Source organism: Stylophora pistillata, chromosome 1 (assembly GCF_964205215.1).
Source record: "Stylophora pistillata chromosome 1, jaStyPist1.2, whole genome shotgun sequence".
Taxonomy (NCBI): Eukaryota; Metazoa; Cnidaria; class Anthozoa; order Scleractinia; family Pocilloporidae; genus Stylophora; species Stylophora pistillata.
This window is the reverse complement of record NC_142519.1, coordinates 9,461,620-9,482,835: the sequence shown is the minus strand read 5'-3', so window position 1 is coordinate 9,482,835 and position 21,216 is coordinate 9,461,620. Positions and strand designations below refer to the sequence as shown.

The 21,216-nt window shown below is 37.9% G+C and overlaps 3 protein-coding genes and 1 pseudogene across 3 annotated transcripts; 1 reads left to right on the top strand and 3 right to left on the bottom strand.

The window, feature by feature from the left end:
* Window positions 1-113: 113 nt before the first annotated feature.
* Window positions 114-1,985, bottom strand: LOC148741157 (uncharacterized; annotated as a pseudogene).
* Window positions 1,986-2,288: 303 nt separating this feature from the next.
* Window positions 2,289-19,864, bottom strand: LOC111331086 (uncharacterized). Its single transcript, XM_088725981.1, is given in 14 exon segments — window positions 2,289-4,023; window positions 11,098-11,189; window positions 11,526-11,636; window positions 13,447-13,557; window positions 14,615-14,725; window positions 15,143-15,517; window positions 15,896-15,986; window positions 16,175-16,291; window positions 16,908-17,018; window positions 17,721-17,946; window positions 18,648-18,850; window positions 19,211-19,407; window positions 19,410-19,553; window positions 19,741-19,864. Coding segments are annotated over 14 exon segments (2,604 nt in total). The 5' UTR covers window positions 19,814-19,864; the 3' UTR covers window positions 2,289-3,381.
* On the top strand, window positions 5,793-7,981 carry LOC148741156 (uncharacterized). The gene has a single exon (XM_088734956.1). It carries the CDS (start codon window positions 5,896-5,898, stop codon window positions 7,393-7,395), a length of 1,500 nt encoding a protein of 499 aa, XP_088591082.1. The 5' UTR covers window positions 5,793-5,895; the 3' UTR covers window positions 7,396-7,981.
* LOC111331072 (uncharacterized) lies at window positions 7,434-10,127 on the bottom strand. Its single transcript, XM_088734941.1, has 2 exons — window positions 9,869-10,127; window positions 7,434-9,665 (listed from the first exon to the last, which is right to left on the bottom strand). The coding sequence occupies exons 1-2, from the start codon at window positions 10,075-10,077 to the stop codon at window positions 8,042-8,044; spliced, it is 1,833 nt and encodes a 610-aa protein (XP_088591067.1). The 5' UTR covers window positions 10,078-10,127; the 3' UTR covers window positions 7,434-8,041.
* Window positions 19,865-21,216: the final 1,352 nt, after the last annotated feature.

Here is a 21,216-nt window from a genome sequence, read left to right as displayed (position 1 = left end):
TATTGTAACAGCTGATGACGCCACGTGATTATGTTTTGGTTCACTGATGATCGAGCTATTAACTGTTACCAAGAAACTGGAAGTTGTAAGAAAAATATTATTTTGTTTTATTGAATCCCTCAAATGTAAAAGTGCTAGAAAACCTAAAAACTATTGAGAGCCACCTTAACTCTTGTGTTTCCAAAAAACAAAAACAATCATCTATTCGCATTTGAACAGTTCAAACAATGTAGGACCATCTCCAGTCTCATAGACTGCGTTTAATTGAAAAGCCACTTTCCTGTACAACATGTTAATCAAGTTCAGCCACTCATTCTTCGTTCTAAAATGTCCCATCTTACTCATCGTCATGACGTGGATAATTCGAAAACCCAGATGTAAATCAGTTTTGGTAACATGATGCTCCGTATCTCTGGCTTCAGGGTTGCAACTGTTAACTATAATTAATCTTCCATCTGTAGCAACTTGACGACAATTTTCCAAAACTTTTGCCATCCCGTCTTCTGTAAAATTGACACAGAGATTTTTCACAATGATTATACTTCGATATGACATCCAAGATGTCTCCTTTCAGTGAAGTCACTATTTTGTCTCTTCTTTATCTCTGGTTAGGAACAATTTGGCTTGCTCGACTACATCGGGAAAGTCAAGTAATACTCCTTTAATATGTTCACAACCTGGTAATTTAAGAATTTCAGACAAGAATTAACCCTTTCCTCACCAGATGTCCATGATTTGTTGGCACTTGACCCAGGGGTATACTGTCAAGCTTGGCTGTGCGTGGTCCAACTCCGGATATATCGATCCATCTGGGGCAGCATTCTCATTGCACGATCGTAATTGCGAGCGAATTCTAACTTCCTCAATATTCAATCGCGTCCAGGTTTAAAAGAGCTTGGGCTATTTTTGTCAAATATGCAACCACGACCCATTTAAAACATATGTTTTCTTGTAGTTTCTTTCTTGGCCCGCCGTAGGCGGCGTCTCCAGCTTTAAAAGAGTTCGGGCTAAAATTACAAAAAAATGTGATGCGATCCGTTGAACGGCTGTCACGCAAGAGGTCAATGCCAATGCTCGCTTATGGAGGAATTAAAGTACAGGGATAAAGCTTTAAGATTATGTATATTATGATTTGTAAGTATGTATGGCAGACTTCTTCATAGGCCATTGAAGTTGACCTTTATTTTACCTGTGCGAAAAAGACGAGAACTACTTTATTTGGAAAACAAATATTACTATTAAATCTTTTATTGACCAAGCTTGTTCGGTCAAGATGGCTGAATATTGGCCTTGCTCTTTTTTAATGCGCTTTTGTGGACCGAGACGAAAAAGAACTCGGTCAACATCCAGCCATCTTGACCTCGCGCTTAATCAATAACCTGTATCTAGACGAATAACCGCAACAACTACTTTTGATAAAGCACTGTGAAATAAGAACACAACTCACCAATTCCTCGTCTATACTGCCTTTTAGTTACGAGTTACTCCTTCTGGTAATTGTTTTCTTTCCTCGTTGCTTTGCCCAAGAAAAGTAATGGTTTTTTAAAAAAAAAGATAATAACATTCCAAAAGAGCATCTTGAACCAAAGCGTTTACAATACCGAGTGTAAATAAAGACTCAGAGCTTTGTTAGTTAATTAACTTGTGTGAAAACTACCGCAAGTATTCGATCCTACAATAAAAAAGATGACCACTGGTAAAACCAGGGCAGTTCTCTGCCACATGTTGTGGGGTTAAGACCATGTACTGGACTGCAATAGACCCAATCTAATCAACAAGCCATGGAATTCAGAAGAGGAATAAAAGCGGAGATTGAAACGTGAAGGCGCAAACGAACAAAATAGAGAATAATTTGATTACTTGATATAAATCTTTTTTATGATTCTGACGTAGATAACTAACTGAAGTAAGTAACTCGCTGCCAAGTCGTCTGGGTAAACTTTGTCTTGCCGCTCAATTAACAAATTTCTTCTTTCCAGAAACATGATATATTAATTTTCGTTGTAATCCTTCAGATGATGCAAATCGATGGTGACTCAACTGTGATGTAACGGAATCTCGTCGTCCTTAGTACAACCATACTGGTATGTAGCGCTTTTGGAACGAGCGGGCAGGCTATTGTAGAATTGATTAGTAATTATTATTCACTCACACATTAGGGGATAATTAATAAACATAATTGCGGGTGTTGATGGGCAAATATTGAAAATCAGCCGACTTAATTTCATCATACTTGTCAGTACACAAATTAAGAGCAAGTAAATTCAAGTGAAAATGCACCACAAAGATTAATTATGAAAATCGTTCAAACTTTAAAACAAAGAGACCTCAACGAGAAACTGCTACTATTTCGACTCAAACAACTTCGCTTTTAAGCTATAAAGAATTAGTGGTGATAAATAATAATTGGACATTGAGTAATTTCTTGACGATTAAATCTAAATCCAAAGCACCATATGGTCAGTAACAAAGAACTTTTACTCAAACGCAAAACCTTCGGGGGAAAAATTGTGATTCCATTGAGCAAGGTGACTTGTTTTTCGCGGATTCAGATTTTGATCCATCGAGATGATAACCTATCATTTATTAGTGCGTGCGTGCCTACGCTGTGTAAGCCCTCATCCAGTCGATCACAACTCATTTGATCAAATATCTAGTGTCGTCCAGCTCTTCTTATAAGGGAGTTATCTTCATTGAATTTTAAGACTTTTCATATTACTTCTAGCAAAAAGGAAAAAGATAATGGATGTAAAAAAGACCTATACTAAGTTGTTAACACTCTTCCAAATTGGCAGGGGATTAGGTTAAGGACCTATAGGTACCTTTTCCCCAGGTAACAGCACCTTCTTAACTCTTCTAGGACGAACCTAAATGTTTAAACTATCATGAAGCAAAAAAAGCATTTATTTGTGAAGCAATTTATTGAAATTGAGGGGGTGTTTATAGTTCCCTTTCTTAGCCTCACCACTTTGAGCGTCAAAGAGGTTACAATGCATTAAATTCTAGAAAAAGTTTATTCAACCCATTTTGCAATGGTGTCGTCGTATATGCTTTCCTTCTCTCAATGCATTTACTATAAGATGCTCATAGCTGAAAAGTGATTCTACATTATAAAGCAAAGGCAAAACAGTATTGTAATCTATAAAGGATTATAGTCTTATGTTTTTAAAACTAACACACTTGTTTACTATTTGGTAAAAGTTCGCCAAAAATATGACATATTTTGCGCCAAGCAGCTTCTTTAACGAGTTTCACTATCACGATCACAATAGCTTTTGTAACGAGGTTGGGTTTAATCAAAAGCTCTTCAATGCATGTTAGCTTCTAAGAGACTTGCCAATGTGTTCCAAGATGCATACAAAAACGGACGACACCATCTAACTATTTAATCCACAGATTGAGAGAGTAGTGGTTATCGTAGCTGCAGTCATCACCAAAGTCTCTTTCGCAGCCGCTAGGGTTACTGCTAAACCGGGCAGCATTTTCTTCTGTGATAGCAATCCCATGATCTGCCCTTTTACAGCCATCTCCTCCTCCACCGATCATCATCACTGCTCCATCACCAGTATCCCAGTCACACCAGAATGACAGGTAACGACTACTTTTAAGATTGCTGCTGCAGTGCATTTGACTGAAACCCGTTGTAGAAGAATAGCTGCCACCATAATTGTAGATGTAACAACTTTTGCGACACGCATTATTGTTCCAGACAGCACCATTTCTGAAGTTACCGTAACTTGCTAAGAAACTCCTGAAGGTTCTCCCTCCAATGCAGCTTCTGGTTGCTAACAAGGCTGTGTTGGAGCTGTCATCGCTTCGGGTTATTTTGACGTAATCGCCTTTGACTAGCCAGAATGCAGGGGATATCATGTCGTAGTTGCTTGAAGTGCTGGTAACGCTGCCGTAAGAAGATGTGCGGTCGTACCACCAGTCCCCGCTGTATTTGACCCAGTTTTTACCATCATTATTTGAGAAACGAGAGATGAGAGTCCAACCGCCATTGTTATACATGTCACAATATACCTGTATGAATTGACGTAAAATGTGCTCAGCATTTTCCATTAGGGTGGAGGCTACTGTTCATGCCAAAATTAATTGTTAATGACAAGAAATACAAATCTAGAGACTCATTGTAAACTTAAGACAGAAATTGATCATCTGTTAGATTTGACCAGTAGTTTATTCTAAACATGTAGATAGTGATTTTCGTGTGCTAATTGGCTACAACGTTTACTTCTGAGCCGGATTAAGTGATTAAAGGGGGTGGATTTGACCGAAAATGTCAGGCTTTGGAAATACTCACGCTTGCATTCTTATTTATTGTGGCATGAAACTTGATTCAAATTTTCGAAAAGCTTCCCGATTCAATTTTACCTCATTCTATTTGATTTTTGCAATTCCCATAAATTTTAAATTTGGGGTCTGTTATGTAATCCAACAAACCTCTTTGTTATATACTAAAAGAAGCCATTCTCTTTCATGGAAATCAGTGGACATCTTGTTACCTCAAAGTCGGTGAGTTGATTGTTCATCACAATAAATTCGGGTGAGATTCGCTTTATTTTTTTTTGCTTTTGATTAAATATTCTTCAGGGACGCAATAAAGGACAACTTCGCCTTTCACATAGTTTGTGGTACGACTAACTACGATGTATGTTACAAATTGATTGTAGGTCAGAAAAAGTGATAACATGGGTAGCTCCAAGGAAGAAAATAATCAAGTGAGTCCTGTATCCTGATTGAACCCGGAAGGACAAGATGGGCCTATCCCCATCGCTCGAAATTACCGGCAACTTTAGAGCAGAAAGCTTCTTTAGATTTTGAGTCTCCTAGAGTGACAGAACCTCAAGGTTCGATTTTAGGCCCATTATTGTTTATTCTAGAAATTAATGACCTTCCTAATGTCTCTGAATTATCAGACCCTCTACTTTTCGCTGATGACACCAGTATCTTTTATTCTCACTCAAATCTAAATTGCTTAGAATCCATACTTAATGATGAACTCTAAAAGATTGACGTTTGGCTAAGATGTAACAAGCTTTCAGTTGATATAAAGAAAACCAACTATATAATTTTTAAACCCAGACAGAAGAAATTTAACTCCAGCATTTCTCTCTCCTTTGGAGGTAAACCCCTACAACAAACTAATGTAACTAAATTCCTTGGGAATTTAGTTACATTAGCTTGTTTAGTTACATTAGCATTACAATCATCTCACCTGGAAATACCATATCAGCTATGTATGTAAACAAATCGCTAAATCAGTAGGTATTATATTTAGTTCTCGCTTTTCCCTACCCTCTGCAACCAAACTCACTTTGTATTACACCTTAGTTTATCCTTATATCGTCTATTGTAACTCCGTCTGGTCGTCCACATACGTGTCTAACTTCAATAGAATTTATCATTTGCAAAAGCGAGCTGTGCGGGCTATCACCAACTCAGACTATCGAGACCACTCTGCCCCTTTATTCTCCAAACTAGGAATTTTAGATATTTTCCAAGTCAATACGTTTGAAATCGTCAAATTTATGTTTTATTTCAAAAATAACTTATTGCTCCCATTGCTTCTCGATCTTTTTGTAAGGAATAGCCAAATTCACAACTATGGTACCAGAACAGCCAGTAATTGTCGAACGCATTTGTGCCGTACAAATGTCAAGCAGTTTACAATTCTCTACCAAGGTCCTAAAATTTGGAACTCTCTCCCTATTTCAGTCACTCGTTCGTCAAACTTTCTCAGCTTTAAAACGAAATTGCAAGAGTTTTTCCTTAAATAATCACTGAATTCACCATGTTCTAAACGAGTCAGGGATTGGGTTCGAGTTGGGACCGCAAAGCATCTATGGATTGATTGAAGGGACAGACGAGTCATATTTACAAAGTAATTCTGAAATGCCTCACTATAATTGTTGCGTTCCTGGCTGTACAAACAGCTTTAGGAACGCTTCACATCTGCATTTCTACAGATTACCGAAAGATGAGTTTACCAGAAAGCAATACAAAGTCATTTTGAAGAATGATTCGCTAAAATTGGACTCCACAAATACTCGAATTTGCTCAGACCATTTCGAAGGTGGCGAGAAACTCAGTCGAGCTCATCTGCCGACTATATTTCCTTGGAAAAAGGCAGAAAGCACTAGACGACAGCTAAAAAGAGTCATCAGCTTCGAAGAAAATCTGGCAATTCAGGAAGCAAAAAAGAAGAAGAGGGAGGAAAAGAAAGACATGGCACAAGCATCAGTGACAGTCGAACATGAGAACAATCGTGAGACACAAACATCTCTCACAGGATTGGAAATCGAAACAATGTTAAAGGAGTTGCAAAAGCTTAAAAAGGACTTCAGTGAATTGACAAATGAAAAGAATCAGCTGCTGGAGAAAAATGCCAAGTTGAGTGAAGAAAATGCAAACCTACTCGAGGCAAACTTAAAACTCGAGCAAGAAACAAAAAGACTAAGACACTCTCTTGAAAACTTTCGTTTCGATATTGAGAAATATAAAGACAATGCTGAAGACATTGCCTTTTATACTGGTTTACCAGACTATAATGCACTGCTGATATGTTTCGACATGGTTAAAGATGCAGCAGAGCATATTGAATATGAACATGAACGAACGCACCCAGGAATTCAGTGTGGCAGACCTCGATGTTTAACCAAGTTCCAAGAGTTTACTTTGACACTAGTGAGATTAAGGCTTGGATTGCTGGAAAAGGACCTTGCTCATCGGTTTAGTGTCTCAAGACCCCTTGTATCCAAAGTTTCAAGGGCCTGGACGAGATTTCTGAGGGGACAGTTTGAGCCACTTATTACTATTCCACCCAGGGAAGTTCTCAAACTCTACATGCCTGACATTTTCAAATCCTTCTATCCAGACTGTGTCATTATTGTGGACTGTACAGAGTTTGAGATGGAGAAACCTTCAGCACTTAATTCTCAATCTGCTTGCTACTCGTCATACAAGTCTAGAACGACGATGAAAGCCTTGCTTGGTATAACACCCAGTGGTGCTTTATGTTTTGTCAGTGAGCTATTTCCTGGTTCAACTTCTGACAAGGAAATAACAGCTCAAAGTGGACTGTTGGACAAGTTACAACCTTATGATCAAGTTATGGCAGACAAAGGGTTCAACTGCACTGATGAGCTTGCTTCTGTGGGAGCAGAACTGATTAGACCAGCATTTTTGGTTAAAGATACACAATCCTCAAAAGAAGAAACCAACCACAACAAGATTGTTGCCAGTTTGAGAGTACATGTTGAGCGATTGATGGAGAGAATAAAGAATTGGCACATCTTTGACCACCAAATTCCAATTACTCTTGCCCCCATAGCATCTGATATGTTATTTGTAGTGGCTGGACTTTCTAATTTTTACCCTCCTTTGATTAATTAAAATTTATGTGAATATAAAGCAACATTTTAATACTTAACAATGGTATGGATTTATGTTTTATTGCCTTGCATTAAAATAGCATTGATAAACTAGTGTTTGATAATGTATTATGATATTGCCATCATACCACTGGACTGTAACCAGACTGGTTATAGGTCATTACAATAATCCAAGCACACTACACATGTAGTTAGTAAATATTTTACTCAGTCAAATATGAACATAACTGTGTACAATGTATAAAAATACTGAGTTAATGTGTATAGACAAAACAGGTCGCTGTTTCTTTCAAGACAAAGTTTATCTAATCTTAGCTATAGCAAATACCTATAGGGTGGTTTTTAAAAAACCTGTGAAACAATTAATACTATTTACTTTCTAATAGTGCCAGTATTAAACAATAGAAACAAAAGCATTTAAGCAGAAAAGCACTAAACATGTACAAAACTTAGTACGTGTTTCACAGGCTTTTGAAAACCATTCTACCTTCACAAATATATTGTTTACACTCTGATAGTACTAAAAAGTGTGCAACATAATTTGGGCAAACCACTAATTCCCATTAAATTTTGATTTGCCTATTTCATTGTATAGTTTTCTTAAATTACACACTTTTACTGAAATGAACACATTGATTTTGACTGTTTTAAACTGAACGAGCATTCAATTTAGGAATTCCATACTTGACTCTAGGATACACAAGTTCTGGAACAATCCAGTCATTAAAAAAGGATTCTAGCTTGGGCAAAATAGACTTCCAGCGGTCTATTGAAAAATGTACTCTTTCACAAAACAGTGAATCACAGCCTGAACCTTTTACAACAAAATCTGTCCACTTTCTTCCAGTAACAAACATTTGCTGATGGACTTGGTAGAAGTATTTGTGTTTGTCATTTAATCTCAATGCATTACTGTTCTTTTTGCAAATGCTCTTGCGTAACAATGCCTTTTCTAGTGTTTCATCCTTTGATGTCTGGACATACTTAACTTCTATAAGTCCCTCTGAATCAGAGGCTGATGGATCATGTACAAGGCCATCGGGGCTAGCACCAAGGTAACCATGTTCTTTTGAAACAAAAAACCCACATTTTGAGACTGTTATGCCTTCATCTCCTTGACTTTGCTTGAGAAGCTTGTAATCATTGATAATCTGGTCTTCCATTTTCAGTCCTTCCTCCATTGACTTACTTTGATAGGCCTTGTTGTAACCAAGTATATCTTTAATTATCTTAGTAGGGGACGTACTTTCTCTCTGTACAGCTACACGGTAACATTTTGTGGCAGTAATCCTTGGTTGTCTGTGGCGATGCCATAATTCAGTGTTTGATTGACCTCTAGTTTGTTCCTCAATATCTTGCCTTTGTAAATCATCAACCATAAGATTTCTCTTTGCTTTTTCAAACTTTTCTTTTAGCTCTTTTGCTGACACGGGATGACATTTGACTGGTGAAAGCAGAGAATCCTTTACATCCTGAAGTTTCTTTACTTCCTGAGGCAGTATATGTGTCCAAGCTACAGTGTTTCCTGATACCCTCTGGTACTCCTTCATCATTTCAAAAAACCTTGACTTGTTTTCATCGCGACAAGCATTTTGGTTTGCATTTACTGGAGAGTGATGAAGCTTACGTATCTTCTTCTCTTTCGTGTAGTCGTGCTTCACAAAAGTCATCTCATTTATGGGCTGTATTGCACCTTTTCTCTTTCGTGGCACATTCCACTTGCATGGTTTGGAGGTGCATGACTCATCAGACTCATCCAGTTTTTCCCTTACTTTACAATAGTTTTCTAAAGCAAAAAGTGTTGATGCAACATGGTTACATCTCCCATCTATGCCAGCAGGGCATTTGCAGTGGGCTCTTAGCATCTTTCCAAGTGAACTAATAACTAAGTAGCATGTATAAACTTTGTCCTTTTTCATAGATGGGAGGACTTGGCTTTTGATGTAGTGCTTGCCATTTTGTTGTAGGTGGCCTATGTACAGGACATGACCAGATTTAAAAAAGTTGAATCCTTTAACAAGTGGCTTAGCAGTGGAGAGCTGCTTTTTACATTCTACACCTTCGATCATAAATCTCCACACAGTTCCAAATGATATTTTTGGTAGTGCCTTTATATCTGGTTGGAATCCTTCTTTTGGGAATGAATCCTTTACTTCAGGCTCTTGATTCTCAAGTATGCCAAGTTGAGCTTTTTTCCGTAACAAATTGACGCCGCCATCCGGATCACGCAAGTATTTAACATCAAATCCATGCTTGATGTAGTCGTGTACTCTATAAGTCAAAATTAGAGCACTCATAAGTACGAGAGGACTTTATTAAATTCGAAAATTTCGATTATATTAAATTTTTACTCTTAGGAAATTTTAATAATAATTCTGAAAAGGCATATAATTACAAATAAAGTTGTTATAAATAAAAATAACTTATTGCGTGTAAAGGTTCTTAGTTTAAAAGTTGCCAGCTTCGATACGAACCTCGACACTAAAGCTTTCTTTGTTCCCGTCGTTTTTGCACCTCTGCAAAGCAGCCACCTCTTCAACTGGACAACGCTACATTTTTCAACAGAATCCCTTGGAAGTTTTGCCCCAGGAATATCTTCCTGAGTTAGTTTAACAGTTAGTTTGGCTTTGCTCTCGCTTTCAGCCATATTGATTTGGAAAATCTGTCCCTTCAAACAATCCATAGATGCTTTGCGGTCCCAATTCGGACCCAATCCCCAACTCGTTTAGAACATGGGGAATTGGCCAAGCCGCACATTCGCAGCACTTTTTCTTACTTAATTTATTATTGTAAGTGAGGTGGCTCTCCCATAAGCCTGGTGGCTTCTTGGGTCTCCTCGCCTTCTAACTGTTATCGCTGTAATTAAATGTTTTTTTGTTGTTAAAATAAGGAAAATAAAGATGACGATGATGATGATAACTTCTTTCGGTTGAAACGCTTTAACTCTTGGGAAGAGATATTTAGCAGACTCAATTGCGTTAAGAAGCTAAGCTAAGGGAATAACACGTGGCATTTCCTTCTTTTAAATAGATTTCTGCTGCCTTTTCGCCCATTTGCACTCCTAAATCATTCGACGTCTTTCATATCTAACGTACTGAAAGAGCGCAAGTGACCCTTTCATTTTTATTTGCAAAGAACTGAAGCCTGCACTCCTTTTCAGCGGTTGCTACCCACGCTAATTCAACCGATTCTGTCTATTTTAATGCCAGTTGAAAAAGTTAATTATCCAAATCAACCGAAAACGGCTTTTCCCAAGAGAACATGGAAAAATCCATCCTACGTAGAGGACACGACCTTTGTTCCAGTCGAGTCGTATTGAAAGGGCTTAAGTGGCAGACGTCATTTACCATCAAATTTAACTTTGCCATATATGAACAGTCTTTTTTACTTATACAGCGCGAGATAAAACAAAGTCGTTTGTGAAAGATCACATTCTTTCTTGATACAACTCGTCAGGAACGTAATGTGGTAACGAATGATAGTTGAGAGAGGAAATATTGTTAATAAAAATGACAGAGACAGAGAGACAATGTAGAGTTCACTGAAATTCACGTGCATTTAGACCTTACGCCCAGCAGAGCGGTATATTAAACAAAGAGGTGAGGGGAAAGTTTGCTATATTAAGAGGTGAATTTCTGACGTGGAACAAAGAAAATAATTTTTTAACCTCCAACCAACAGAATTAATACTATTATTACTCTACCTGAAAAGAATTGCTATTGACTTTCAAAGAATATGATCCACTTGAGGTAGAACCAGCTGCCAGGAGATTTTTGCACGACGTTCTTGAAACAGCTTTGAAGAGAAATGGCAAGATAGAAGCTAATATGTAGCGTCACTGTAGCAAATCTTCGTGCTTGAAAATTGACGAATAGGTGATAGGCACCAACTATGATCAACATTCAAAATTTTTGGTAACTTAATTTGCAATTATTTAATCTGTGCTTGCATTCGGCTGAGTATTCGAAAAATTATCGATACAATGTCTTTGAAGCAAAGCTACTCTTGCGTTGACCCTAAGAAGCCGATTTCAATTTCTGCTTTTATTCCCCTTTAGATGGTTTATGCAATCATTAAAATAAACACTCTTAATTTAAATGCAACCATAATAATTCCAATGGACCAATGTACCTTCACAACGCCTTCCATCGAACGCGCTTGGACACACACAAGTAAAGTTGTAAACTCCATCCACACATGTTCCACCGTTAAGACATGGATTGGACTTACATTCATCCGTTTCTGAAAAAAATAGGTTGTAGAGTCTTTCCTTCATTATTCTGTGTTATATTTTTTCCTGGGAAATCTTACTATGTGTGAATTATTTTGTGGATAGAAACTTATTGGGGAAATGAATCGATGGTTCTTCTACTGGGATTTATGAAATCATTTATTATAAATTATACAAAAAGTGATATGCTTCTGTGTTTCATGATATCCATCAATGCTGATAAGGATTTGATCAGGTTCTGGTTATTTAAAGATTTTATCAAACCTTATCATTCCTGCCTGAATTTCATATCGTAAAACTACTCATTCATCGTTCACTTGGGGCGAAATTTTGACGAAGAGAGAAAATAAAGGAGTCTGTAGCATTAGAAGAGAAGCTCTTTCAACAAAAAAAAATTAGGACAATTAAAGAATGAGCATGTTTTCTTTCAGCATTTGGTACACATCCTTCGTCCTTCCCCTTCTTCGTAACTTTAGAAAATGTACAATAATTATGCATGCGTCACATCCTCGGAGACCCAGGGGCTGTGGGTCGATTTCAAGTTAGGGCATGAAGAGCCCCTAGGGACATTGTCTTACAAGACTAGTTCCAAACGGTCGCAGTCGTTCTACCATCTGATTGGTGCCAGAAAATCTTTGTGTTTCTCTGCCCAATCCGAGTGAAGTGTGCTTTAGAGTCCTTTCGTGTGTTTTAACACGGACATATACCAGTAGCTCAGTTGCTCGCTATGTTTGTTTGGACCTTGTGACGGAGATTTGCTTGAGGTGAAAAGTTTTCAGTCTCAGCACACAATGCAAGTGAAATCGATCATGTCCGCGAAAATCTTACCGGAAATTATACTGAATACTTTCGCAGGTATCACTAGAGAACGTGTTTTAAAGTTTGCGAGGTTTGTATACAACACGATGGTTGCAGTCATTGATATGTCGCTTTAAACGTTAAACGAGATTTAAGCTTAAATCTTTCTAGATTTTTTGCATAATTTGCTGTGACTGAAACTTTGCCAATCCCGTGAAGTTCTTTCGTCGCACGGGTCACGCAGGTATGTCGAGCAACTGGTATTTGCGCAACTTTCTGTGCGTGCCAAGATCTAATCTCACCATCGCTTGAAAAAAGCACTTGCTGGAGGTCGTCCACGAACTTAATGTTCTCTGCAACATTGGCCGTATTGTGAACGACTTTATTACTAAGATTAGATTTTGGTGCGCACAGAAAGCAGAAAGCTGCGTAGGCGAAAGCGCCAGTTGCTCGACATACCTGCGTGGCCCGTGAGACGAAATAACTTCACGGGATTGGCAAACTTTCAGTCACAGCAAATTATGCAAAAAATCTAGAAAGATTTAACTTAAATCTCGTTTAACGTTTAAAGCGACATATCAATGACTGCAACCATCGTGTTGTATACAAACCTCGCAAACTTTAAAACACGTTCTCTAATGATACTTGCGAAAGTATTCAGTATAATTTCCAGTAAGATTTTCGCGGACAATCTGATCGATTTCTCTTGCATTGTGTGCTGAAACTGAAACTTTTCAGCTCAAGCAAATCTCCGTCACAAGGTCCAAACAAACATAGCGAGCAACTGAGCTACTAGTATATGTCCGTGTTAAAACACACGAAAGGACTCTAAAGCACACTTCACTCTGACTGGGCAGAAAACACAAAGATTTTCTGGCACCAATCAGATGGCAGAACGACTGCGACAGTTTGGAACTAGTCTTGTAAGACAATGTCCCCAGGGGTCTTCATGCTACTAACTTGAAATCGACCCACAGCCCCTAGGTCTCCGAGGATGCATACGTCAGTAAATCTCACGCATACCTTGACATCGACGTCCAAAAAATGGAGAAGGACAGGAACACGTGTAATTGTTAATCCCATCAGTACAGGTTCCACCGTTTAGGCAGCGATTACTGGAACATTCTTCGAATTCTTTAAAACAAGAGAATATTATTCAAAAAGGGGAACATGTAGATCAATTTCAGGCGACTTTTAAAAGCATTTTTTTCCAAAATCGAGAACAACGTCACTCGATTTTAAAACCATTGGGCCCTTATAGATTGTGCTATCATAATTTTTGCCATAATTTGGAGAAACGAGCACAATTTTTGCACTTTTCATAAAAGTAGCACTACATTTTTTTAGCTTTTTTTTTTTTTTTAAAAATCTTTACCAGAGTCATGACTTTTTTGCTCTCTCTGATTAATTGTTTTCAACTTAAGTCCATGGTTTACACTATTTTCATTTTTGCAATGACATGATACCGAGAAGAAGTTTACCCCAAAACTGAGTCATTCGTGGAGGTCTAGAAAACTGGGCACACCGAAAGTAAAGATTACGTTAGTCCAAGTCCCAGCTTACGCGGGCTGTACAAAATAGCGTCGACGAGAAACGTGATGCTAACATCGTAAATTTTGATACATACACTGTTTCTAGCCTGGAATTAAGTCTAGTAGTTAATTATGATTTATCAGAGCAAGTATGTAACTCAAAATAAAGAAGATGTCTTGCTTTATCAACAATAAAATAAATAATTGCACTTGTTTTCTGTTTCTTATTTAAAAAGCATACTTTAACAGAAAGTAGTATCATTTTTAAAAACGAGCATAACATGCTACTTTAGCTGGCACAATCTAGAAGGGCTTAAGAACAATCCCCAGTCAGCCTTTACCAGTAGCATCCTTTCCACGGGGCTAAAATTCCGCGAGTTATTAACTTTATCGCTTAAAACCTTTTTGTGGCCTTGATATCTTTCCTAAGACAAACTATGCATCAGGATTCCTAAAAATTTATATTTTCACTTGATTAACAGTTAATTCCTAGCTGTTCAGGCTCCTCTTCCATTCTTTTTTCTTTCAAACAATCTCTTCTCTTTATTATATGATCTATTCAAAATACGATAAATTTGATCCGGTAATTCAAGGCACGGTGAAAGTTATTTGTTTTTTCCTTCTGTTCTTATTAATTCTACTGAATATATCTACATTACCTTCACAAGTTCTCCCTTTGTGAGTGCGAGGGCAGATGCAGGTAAAATTTCTTTTCTTGTTAACACAAGTTCCACCATTCAAACATGGAGAGCTACTGCATTCATCATAATCTGGCAATATCAAATGCTTTTGTTAACGACAAGGAATATTCATGGGGGATCATCATACTCATTTTGAATTACAAGAAGCTAAAGTAAACAGTAAACAGTATTCATGCTAATTTTAAGTGCCGCCATGATAACCTCAAACGTCAAAAAAATAATCGCAAATTGTAAGGAGGTGATTTAATATTCTATATTAAACACCATTTTCAAAGAAACAAATCCCAATCCATTGAAAAAATTTGGTCGTTTATAATGTTAACACCATTTTGAACCACCTTTGAATTAAGATCACAGTCGCAAGGGGCAAACAGAAAGATAAAACGGGAGTCAATTAATTTCCTCGTCCATCCTTGTTGCATATCTCATTTATAGGGCTAGGGAAGTGTCCTGCCAAAAGATGCTCGTAATAAAATATCTTCGAACCTTTTTTACATGTATATTGGTGACAAGTTGAGCAATCCACGTCATTCCACATGTATCCATGACTAGGACCGAGACTGTGTACGCAGTCCTTCCCCCGAAAGTCATTAGGTTGACTCTCCGCCCAGTATCGGAATTTATCTGGACACCCATCCACCCAGGTGAACAATCCCTCTGTGGCAATGTCATTCAAACCAATCCAGGCCTTTTCGCCATTGTGTCTGTGTTGAATGTAGACATTCTCTTCTTGACTTTCGATAGCGGGTAAGTTAGCACCCATGCCTCTGCAGATTCTACTGGCTTTGGACCATGTCTTACAAGTATCGCTGGTGTGGTAACAGGAGCCATTGTAGAAACTCCAACCTGGCTCACACACATCTGAGTTAGGTAGAAACAACAAAAGTTCGTTTGAACTTGAACTTCTTAACAAATAGCATACTGGAACTCTGTTCAAAAATATTATCGTATGAAAGAGTGTTGTTCATTATTATTATAAAATTATAGAGTAATTGTTAGTTTGTTAACTACATCATCATGTCTTTATCGATAGCAGTCGTTTCATCAACAAATTGATGGCGAAAATTTGAAACAAGCCATCAAACGTCCATTTACTGGTATACTCATACATTAGCTTATGCCTTCCTCCCTTTCGAGTAACAATTCACGTTTAGGAAAAATTTAGGTTAGATTAATTGCAAAAGATTTGTCTTATTTAATCATCAAAGCTTGCTATGTATCAGACGTGATATACCCAACCTGGCATAACTGCATATGAAACTGAGAGAGGATCATGTTGGTTGACAAATAACTCCTTCACGCATGCTCTGAAGCCAGTCTTGTTGATGTACTACAAAGGCAAAGAGGAATGCAGTCTAACGGCTGAGAAGATCACAGTTAGAGAGCCGTAAAAAGCTTAGCGGTGATGTAAAAACAAAGCGAATTGTTTACAGAGTTCAGTGGATAAAAGTTAACTTCAAAATTGATATCCTTTTGTACCCACATTGCACCATTGAGCAAAGATCAGACATAACTTGCCTCAGCCCAGGCTGATATGGAGTTATATATTGGATTAAGGTTTCCTCCATTCGTTGAGTGGTTGGCAGATACCAGAATGGCTGGGGAGTCGTTGTAGGGCTTCTTAAAAACAACATCCTATTCAAAGTAATTAAAGGAAAACAAAACAAAACAAAACAGCAAAAATTCTATTGAACACAAAGTAGCTAAGAATGCACCTGACAATACCTCTATGTTTCTAAAAGATCTTTTTTTTTAGAATATTAGTTGAATCATCGCAAGAGAGCAATTGAAAACTGAAATGAGCAAACCCATCGAGTTACCCTGCTCTGGGGTACTTATTTTGTATGTCGGGTAGACGGCTTTCATGAGCTTTGGAAGGTAAAAAAGCCGTAGTGATAGCTCGTGGATTGGTGGGTGTGTTTCATATCAAATTCTAGTATACAGATCATGAAAAGTCGTTAAAAGATAAATAGTAATTGGCTAATCGAGTGTGTAAGTGAGTAGGTAAGTTATCAACATTGAGTAAATGAGTGGGTGATTGAGTATGCGTGTATATGACCGAGTGCCGACTGAGTGACTGAATGGTTAAGTGTTCGAGTGAACGCTTGAGTGAGTGTGTGAGTAAGTTAATGATTCAGTAAGTGAGTTCACAATTAAGTGAGTAAGTGTGTGCATCGTGTGTGAGTGAGGGAAATGGTTGAGAGAGTACAATTGAAAAAGTGTCAATATAAGTCATGTGAACCAAACATACCTCGCAAAAAGCATAGTTAAACTCTTTGGATGGTTTTTTCCCGTTTGTAAAGTATAATGAGCCATGCTCCATAAACAAGGGTAGATGAAGCTCTTCAAATGCCATCCAGTCCTTTTACAAAAACAAAGGCAAAATCAGATAAGAAGAGAACAAATTCATCTTTGATCACAGGCAGCCCAAGCTCACTACTAGAAAAGCGGACTTGACTCTTACAGTGTTGCGCAACGTTTTATATTTATAAAGGTTTGTATGGGATGTTATCGGTTTGCCTTAAAAGAGAGAAAAAATGTCTTGTTTTGAAATAAAATGGACTTACCTTATTGCCTTGTTGTTTTCTTTGTTGATTACCAGCGTCTCAGGCCATTTTGAAGCGTTTTCGGCGAGTTAGCGCTATTTTGGTGTTCAACTTTATTTTAGCAGTTGAACACCAACATAGCGCTAACTCACCGAAAATGCTTCAAAAGGGCCTGAGACGCTGGTAATCAACAAAGAAAACAACAAGGCAGTAAGGTAAGTCCATTTTATTTCAAAACAAGACATTTTTTCTCTCTTTTAAGGCAAACCGATAACATCCAATACAAACCTTTATAAATATAAAACGTTGCGCAACACTGTAAGAGTCACGTCCGCTTTTCTAGTAGTGAGCTTGGGCTGCCTGTGCTTTGATTAAGGAATAATCACAAGTAAGAGTAATACTCGCCATCGGGATTAAATAGATTTTTAACCAACTTTAAAGAGAAAAAAGCTGAAAGAAAGGTTTTCCTAAAATTATGAAACGTGATGCAACTTCGTGAAAAGCTGAAAATTGCTTACTACATGGATGCTTTGGTGAGCTCCATCAAAGTTCTGTAACTCCCTGACACAGATCTTGAAGGTAGTTGTCGTCAAATCTTCCACCCAGACAGTGGATGCATCGTGCTTCACTCCCCGCCTTTCATGGTCAGTCGTCACTAGGACGGTTGGAGTTGATTTAAACTTTTTCTGCAGAAACATTGATTCAGGAATAATAACACGTGCATAGGTTTGTTTGTTTGCTTTTCTTTCTTATTTTATCAGTTTATATCAGTAAGGGTTCCTCGACGAAGCGGACAAAGCGCTAGCAGTTAGTTTAGAGGTTAGTTTGACAGAATACGGTATATATAGTTAATATTTTTCTCGGATACAGTTTCAGATTCTATGACTATATCGTCGTTAACACTGCGATTCTAAATAATTAAAGAAAAGGTGACAACGGACAGCTAAAAATACTTCTTTGAGCCAGTGGCATAAAGCAATCTAAAAATGCATCTCCAGTGAGGCTCAACTCTCTGCTAGATATATCATCAGGTCCACTTGCCTTGCCAGGTTTCAAACGTTTCAGATAAGATTTCAGAAGATCCTTATTAAGTGTTATGTCATAAAGAGAGACACTGATATTTCTTGCAAACTGACAAGGAGAGTTTGCTAAAGAATCTTGTGTTGATTTCGAAAGGGATTTTCCAACATTAACAAAAAAGGAATTTAAAGCGATGGCTTTCGATGTATCGTCTGAATGAATCACTCCTGAACTATCTTTAATTGGACCGATATTCGTAGTTGATCGCTTTCCCTCAAAAGATCTTACTGTCTTCCAAAAATCTTTAGCAGAGATTGTCTCGTTAAATTTTGATAGCCAGTAATTTGATTCCGCTGATCTAAGGAGTTTGTTGCAGTGATTTTACAGAGAAAACCATTCAATAAACAAAACCAAAATATTTCTACATGTTTCTATAAAGTAAAACTACTCTGGTTAAACTTGCCACTTTTAAATTCTGATGCTTTCCATCAAATGTTTTCACTTCCCTAAGGCACACTCTGTTATAATCCGCCTTCAGTTCTTCAATCCATACATTCATAGCGTCCTGTGGCTTGTCACTGACAGAGTGACGTACTGTAGCCAGAACTTTTGGAATTGACGCAAATCGCTGTAAAAAGAATGCAGAGGAAAAAGTTGTCCCGAACTCGGACTTGCATTATACAAATCACGTTTAGATTTAACCTTACGAACTGTTAGCGAACTGTCAGCAATCTATTGAGGTAAGCAACGACTTGTCGCAAGTCTTTGAGGGCTAAGAAAACAAACGTATGTTTCAAATGACACGGATTTACAAAATAGTCCCGCAGTTTTAATGAGGACACACTAACAGATACCAGACCAGTTATCTTAAAAACTGGGTTACGCCCCTCCTCTTTAAAACAATTTTAATACACCTAGCTATGTTTCACACATTTTCTGCGAATCCCTTCTTTATTTTAAGAAATAATGTTCTTTTCTGGGAAACTACCTGAGCAAAGGTAACTCTTTCACATTTTGTTCCACTGGTAAATGCACTCAAGGAGGCGGTGCCGTCCAACATTCCAGAAGGAGCGCTTCGAAATGCAATCCAGTTCACGACGGCGGATCCGTTTGTACCAGGTCCCGACTCCAGTACACATACGCGGAAACTGCTCTGTGTCACGTCTGACGTCCATACAACAGCCGAGTGTTGGACTCACAGCTGATGGAAGTTATCACCCGTACATTTCTCGAGCTGGAGAATGCACGAGGGAACTGCACGTTCGTGCAATAAAGCAAGTCAGGAAATGATGCAGTGAAGTTGATCTTTCCATCTTGGACCAGAGTTTGTCCTAAACAATAAATGAAACGATAGAATTTAAAGTGAAACTAGAAAAAATCTCCTTGCAAATGCAAAGGTATCCCATCTAATTTTTAGCGCTTGCATTCCAATCTTTACTTTCGATCCAATCCCTCTATCCCTAATCTCGCCAGAAAATGATTGGAGAAGCTAATAATTTTTAGAGTAGTTCCTCTTACCTTCAACCATAAAGGCAATTTCACATACAAACAAAAGCACCGCCAATAAGAGAGATCCTGGAAACACCCTCATTTTGCGGATGAACGAGAAACTATTGGAAGGAGCAGTGTTAAATCTCGTGCGCGTCACGGACGCTTTCTGCTTCTAGCAAATGTTTCACATTACCTTTATATTGATTCTACCGTCGATTGAAGAAAAAATTTCTCCATACTTCTTTCCACTTATAAGTTTGAGAGAAAGTAGTTTTTAATCAACGGCATTAGTATAAGGAAAAAAAGAGTATCAGAACGCTTCAAATTTTTGTGTTACCCTTGAGAATCTCTGTTTTGATCAGTTAGGATCAAACAAAGTGGCGTGTCTAAATTCTGAGAATTAGGCCGAAAGGACCAGGCACCTGCAGGAGAGGTCTGAGGCAAAATAAGGCTTTTTAGGACCTTGGAGGTTATCCGCTTAAATGCTTTAGTTGGCGCATTACGTATCCGGCACATGCTTCACCTGATTAATAATTTTCTATGGTGGATTTCTGCCAGCATTTAGTAAGGCCTCGAGGTGATAAACATCTTATACTCAACTTCATGTTCTGCTTTCTCATTTGCAACATATACGGTAACAGCAATCTGTGTTCAATTATTTTTTTCATCTATAGACGTGGGGACATGATATTGAATCGTGATGGAGCTCACACCTGTATCTTCCAGAATTGCAATGCTTCACCTCATTTCATAGTGTTTACTTTAGCGGTTTATGACCCAATTTGCGTTTGGTAAATTGATAGACATCACGCTAAAACTTTATTTTCATTTACTTCTTATAGATGACCTCTTTTAATCTTCGAGCTAGGATGACTAAGTGCGCTTCTAAATCGCGCTCATCATTCTCAGCTTGTGTTCAAGGACAACAAATCGAAGCCAGATTAAACTTTTTTTTTTCTTAATCGATTATTGCGAAATAAAGGAACAATACGGTTCATATGTAAAAAAGAGAGTGGTCTAATCGCATTTTATCAACTCGAACAATGTGGGGCCATGTGCAGTCTGATGGACTGCATTCATATGAAAAGCCACTCTACAGCAAAACTGGACCAGGTCCATGTTTCCATTTGTAGAACAATTCATCATCAACATCTTTATTTGCCTTATTTTAACCATTAAAAAATAGTTAATTACAGCGATAACAGTTAGAAGGCGAGGAGACCCAAGAAGCCACCAGGCTTATGGGAGAGCCACCTCACTTATGGGAGAGCCACCTCACTTAAATTTCAGGCCTGTACGGGATCCCGTACAGGCCTGAAATTTTTTTCAGGTCTGATTTTCACTATTGCTCAAATAGTGCTTTACTGCGAAGGATCGTGTTCATATACGTCTCATAACCGCAGTTCACACATATGTTTCATATGTTTGTTTTTGTTTGATTTATCATCTACGGGTTTATGTCGAATTAATTTGATGGCCTGCTCCCAGTTGGCTTGTTAGCTC

Coding starts and splice junctions, on each gene's coding strand:
- LOC148741156 (XM_088734956.1), top strand. CDS start 5,896: ATGCCTCACTATAATTGTTGCGTTCCTGGCTGTACAAACAGCTTTAGG.
- LOC111331072 (XM_088734941.1), bottom strand. CDS start 10,077: ATGGATTGTTTGAAGGGACAGATTTTCCAAATCAATATGGCTGAAAGC. Junction 9,666..9,868: donor AAGAAAGCTTTAGTGTCGAG/GTTCGTATCGAA, acceptor TTTGACTTATAG/AGTACACGACTACATCAAGC.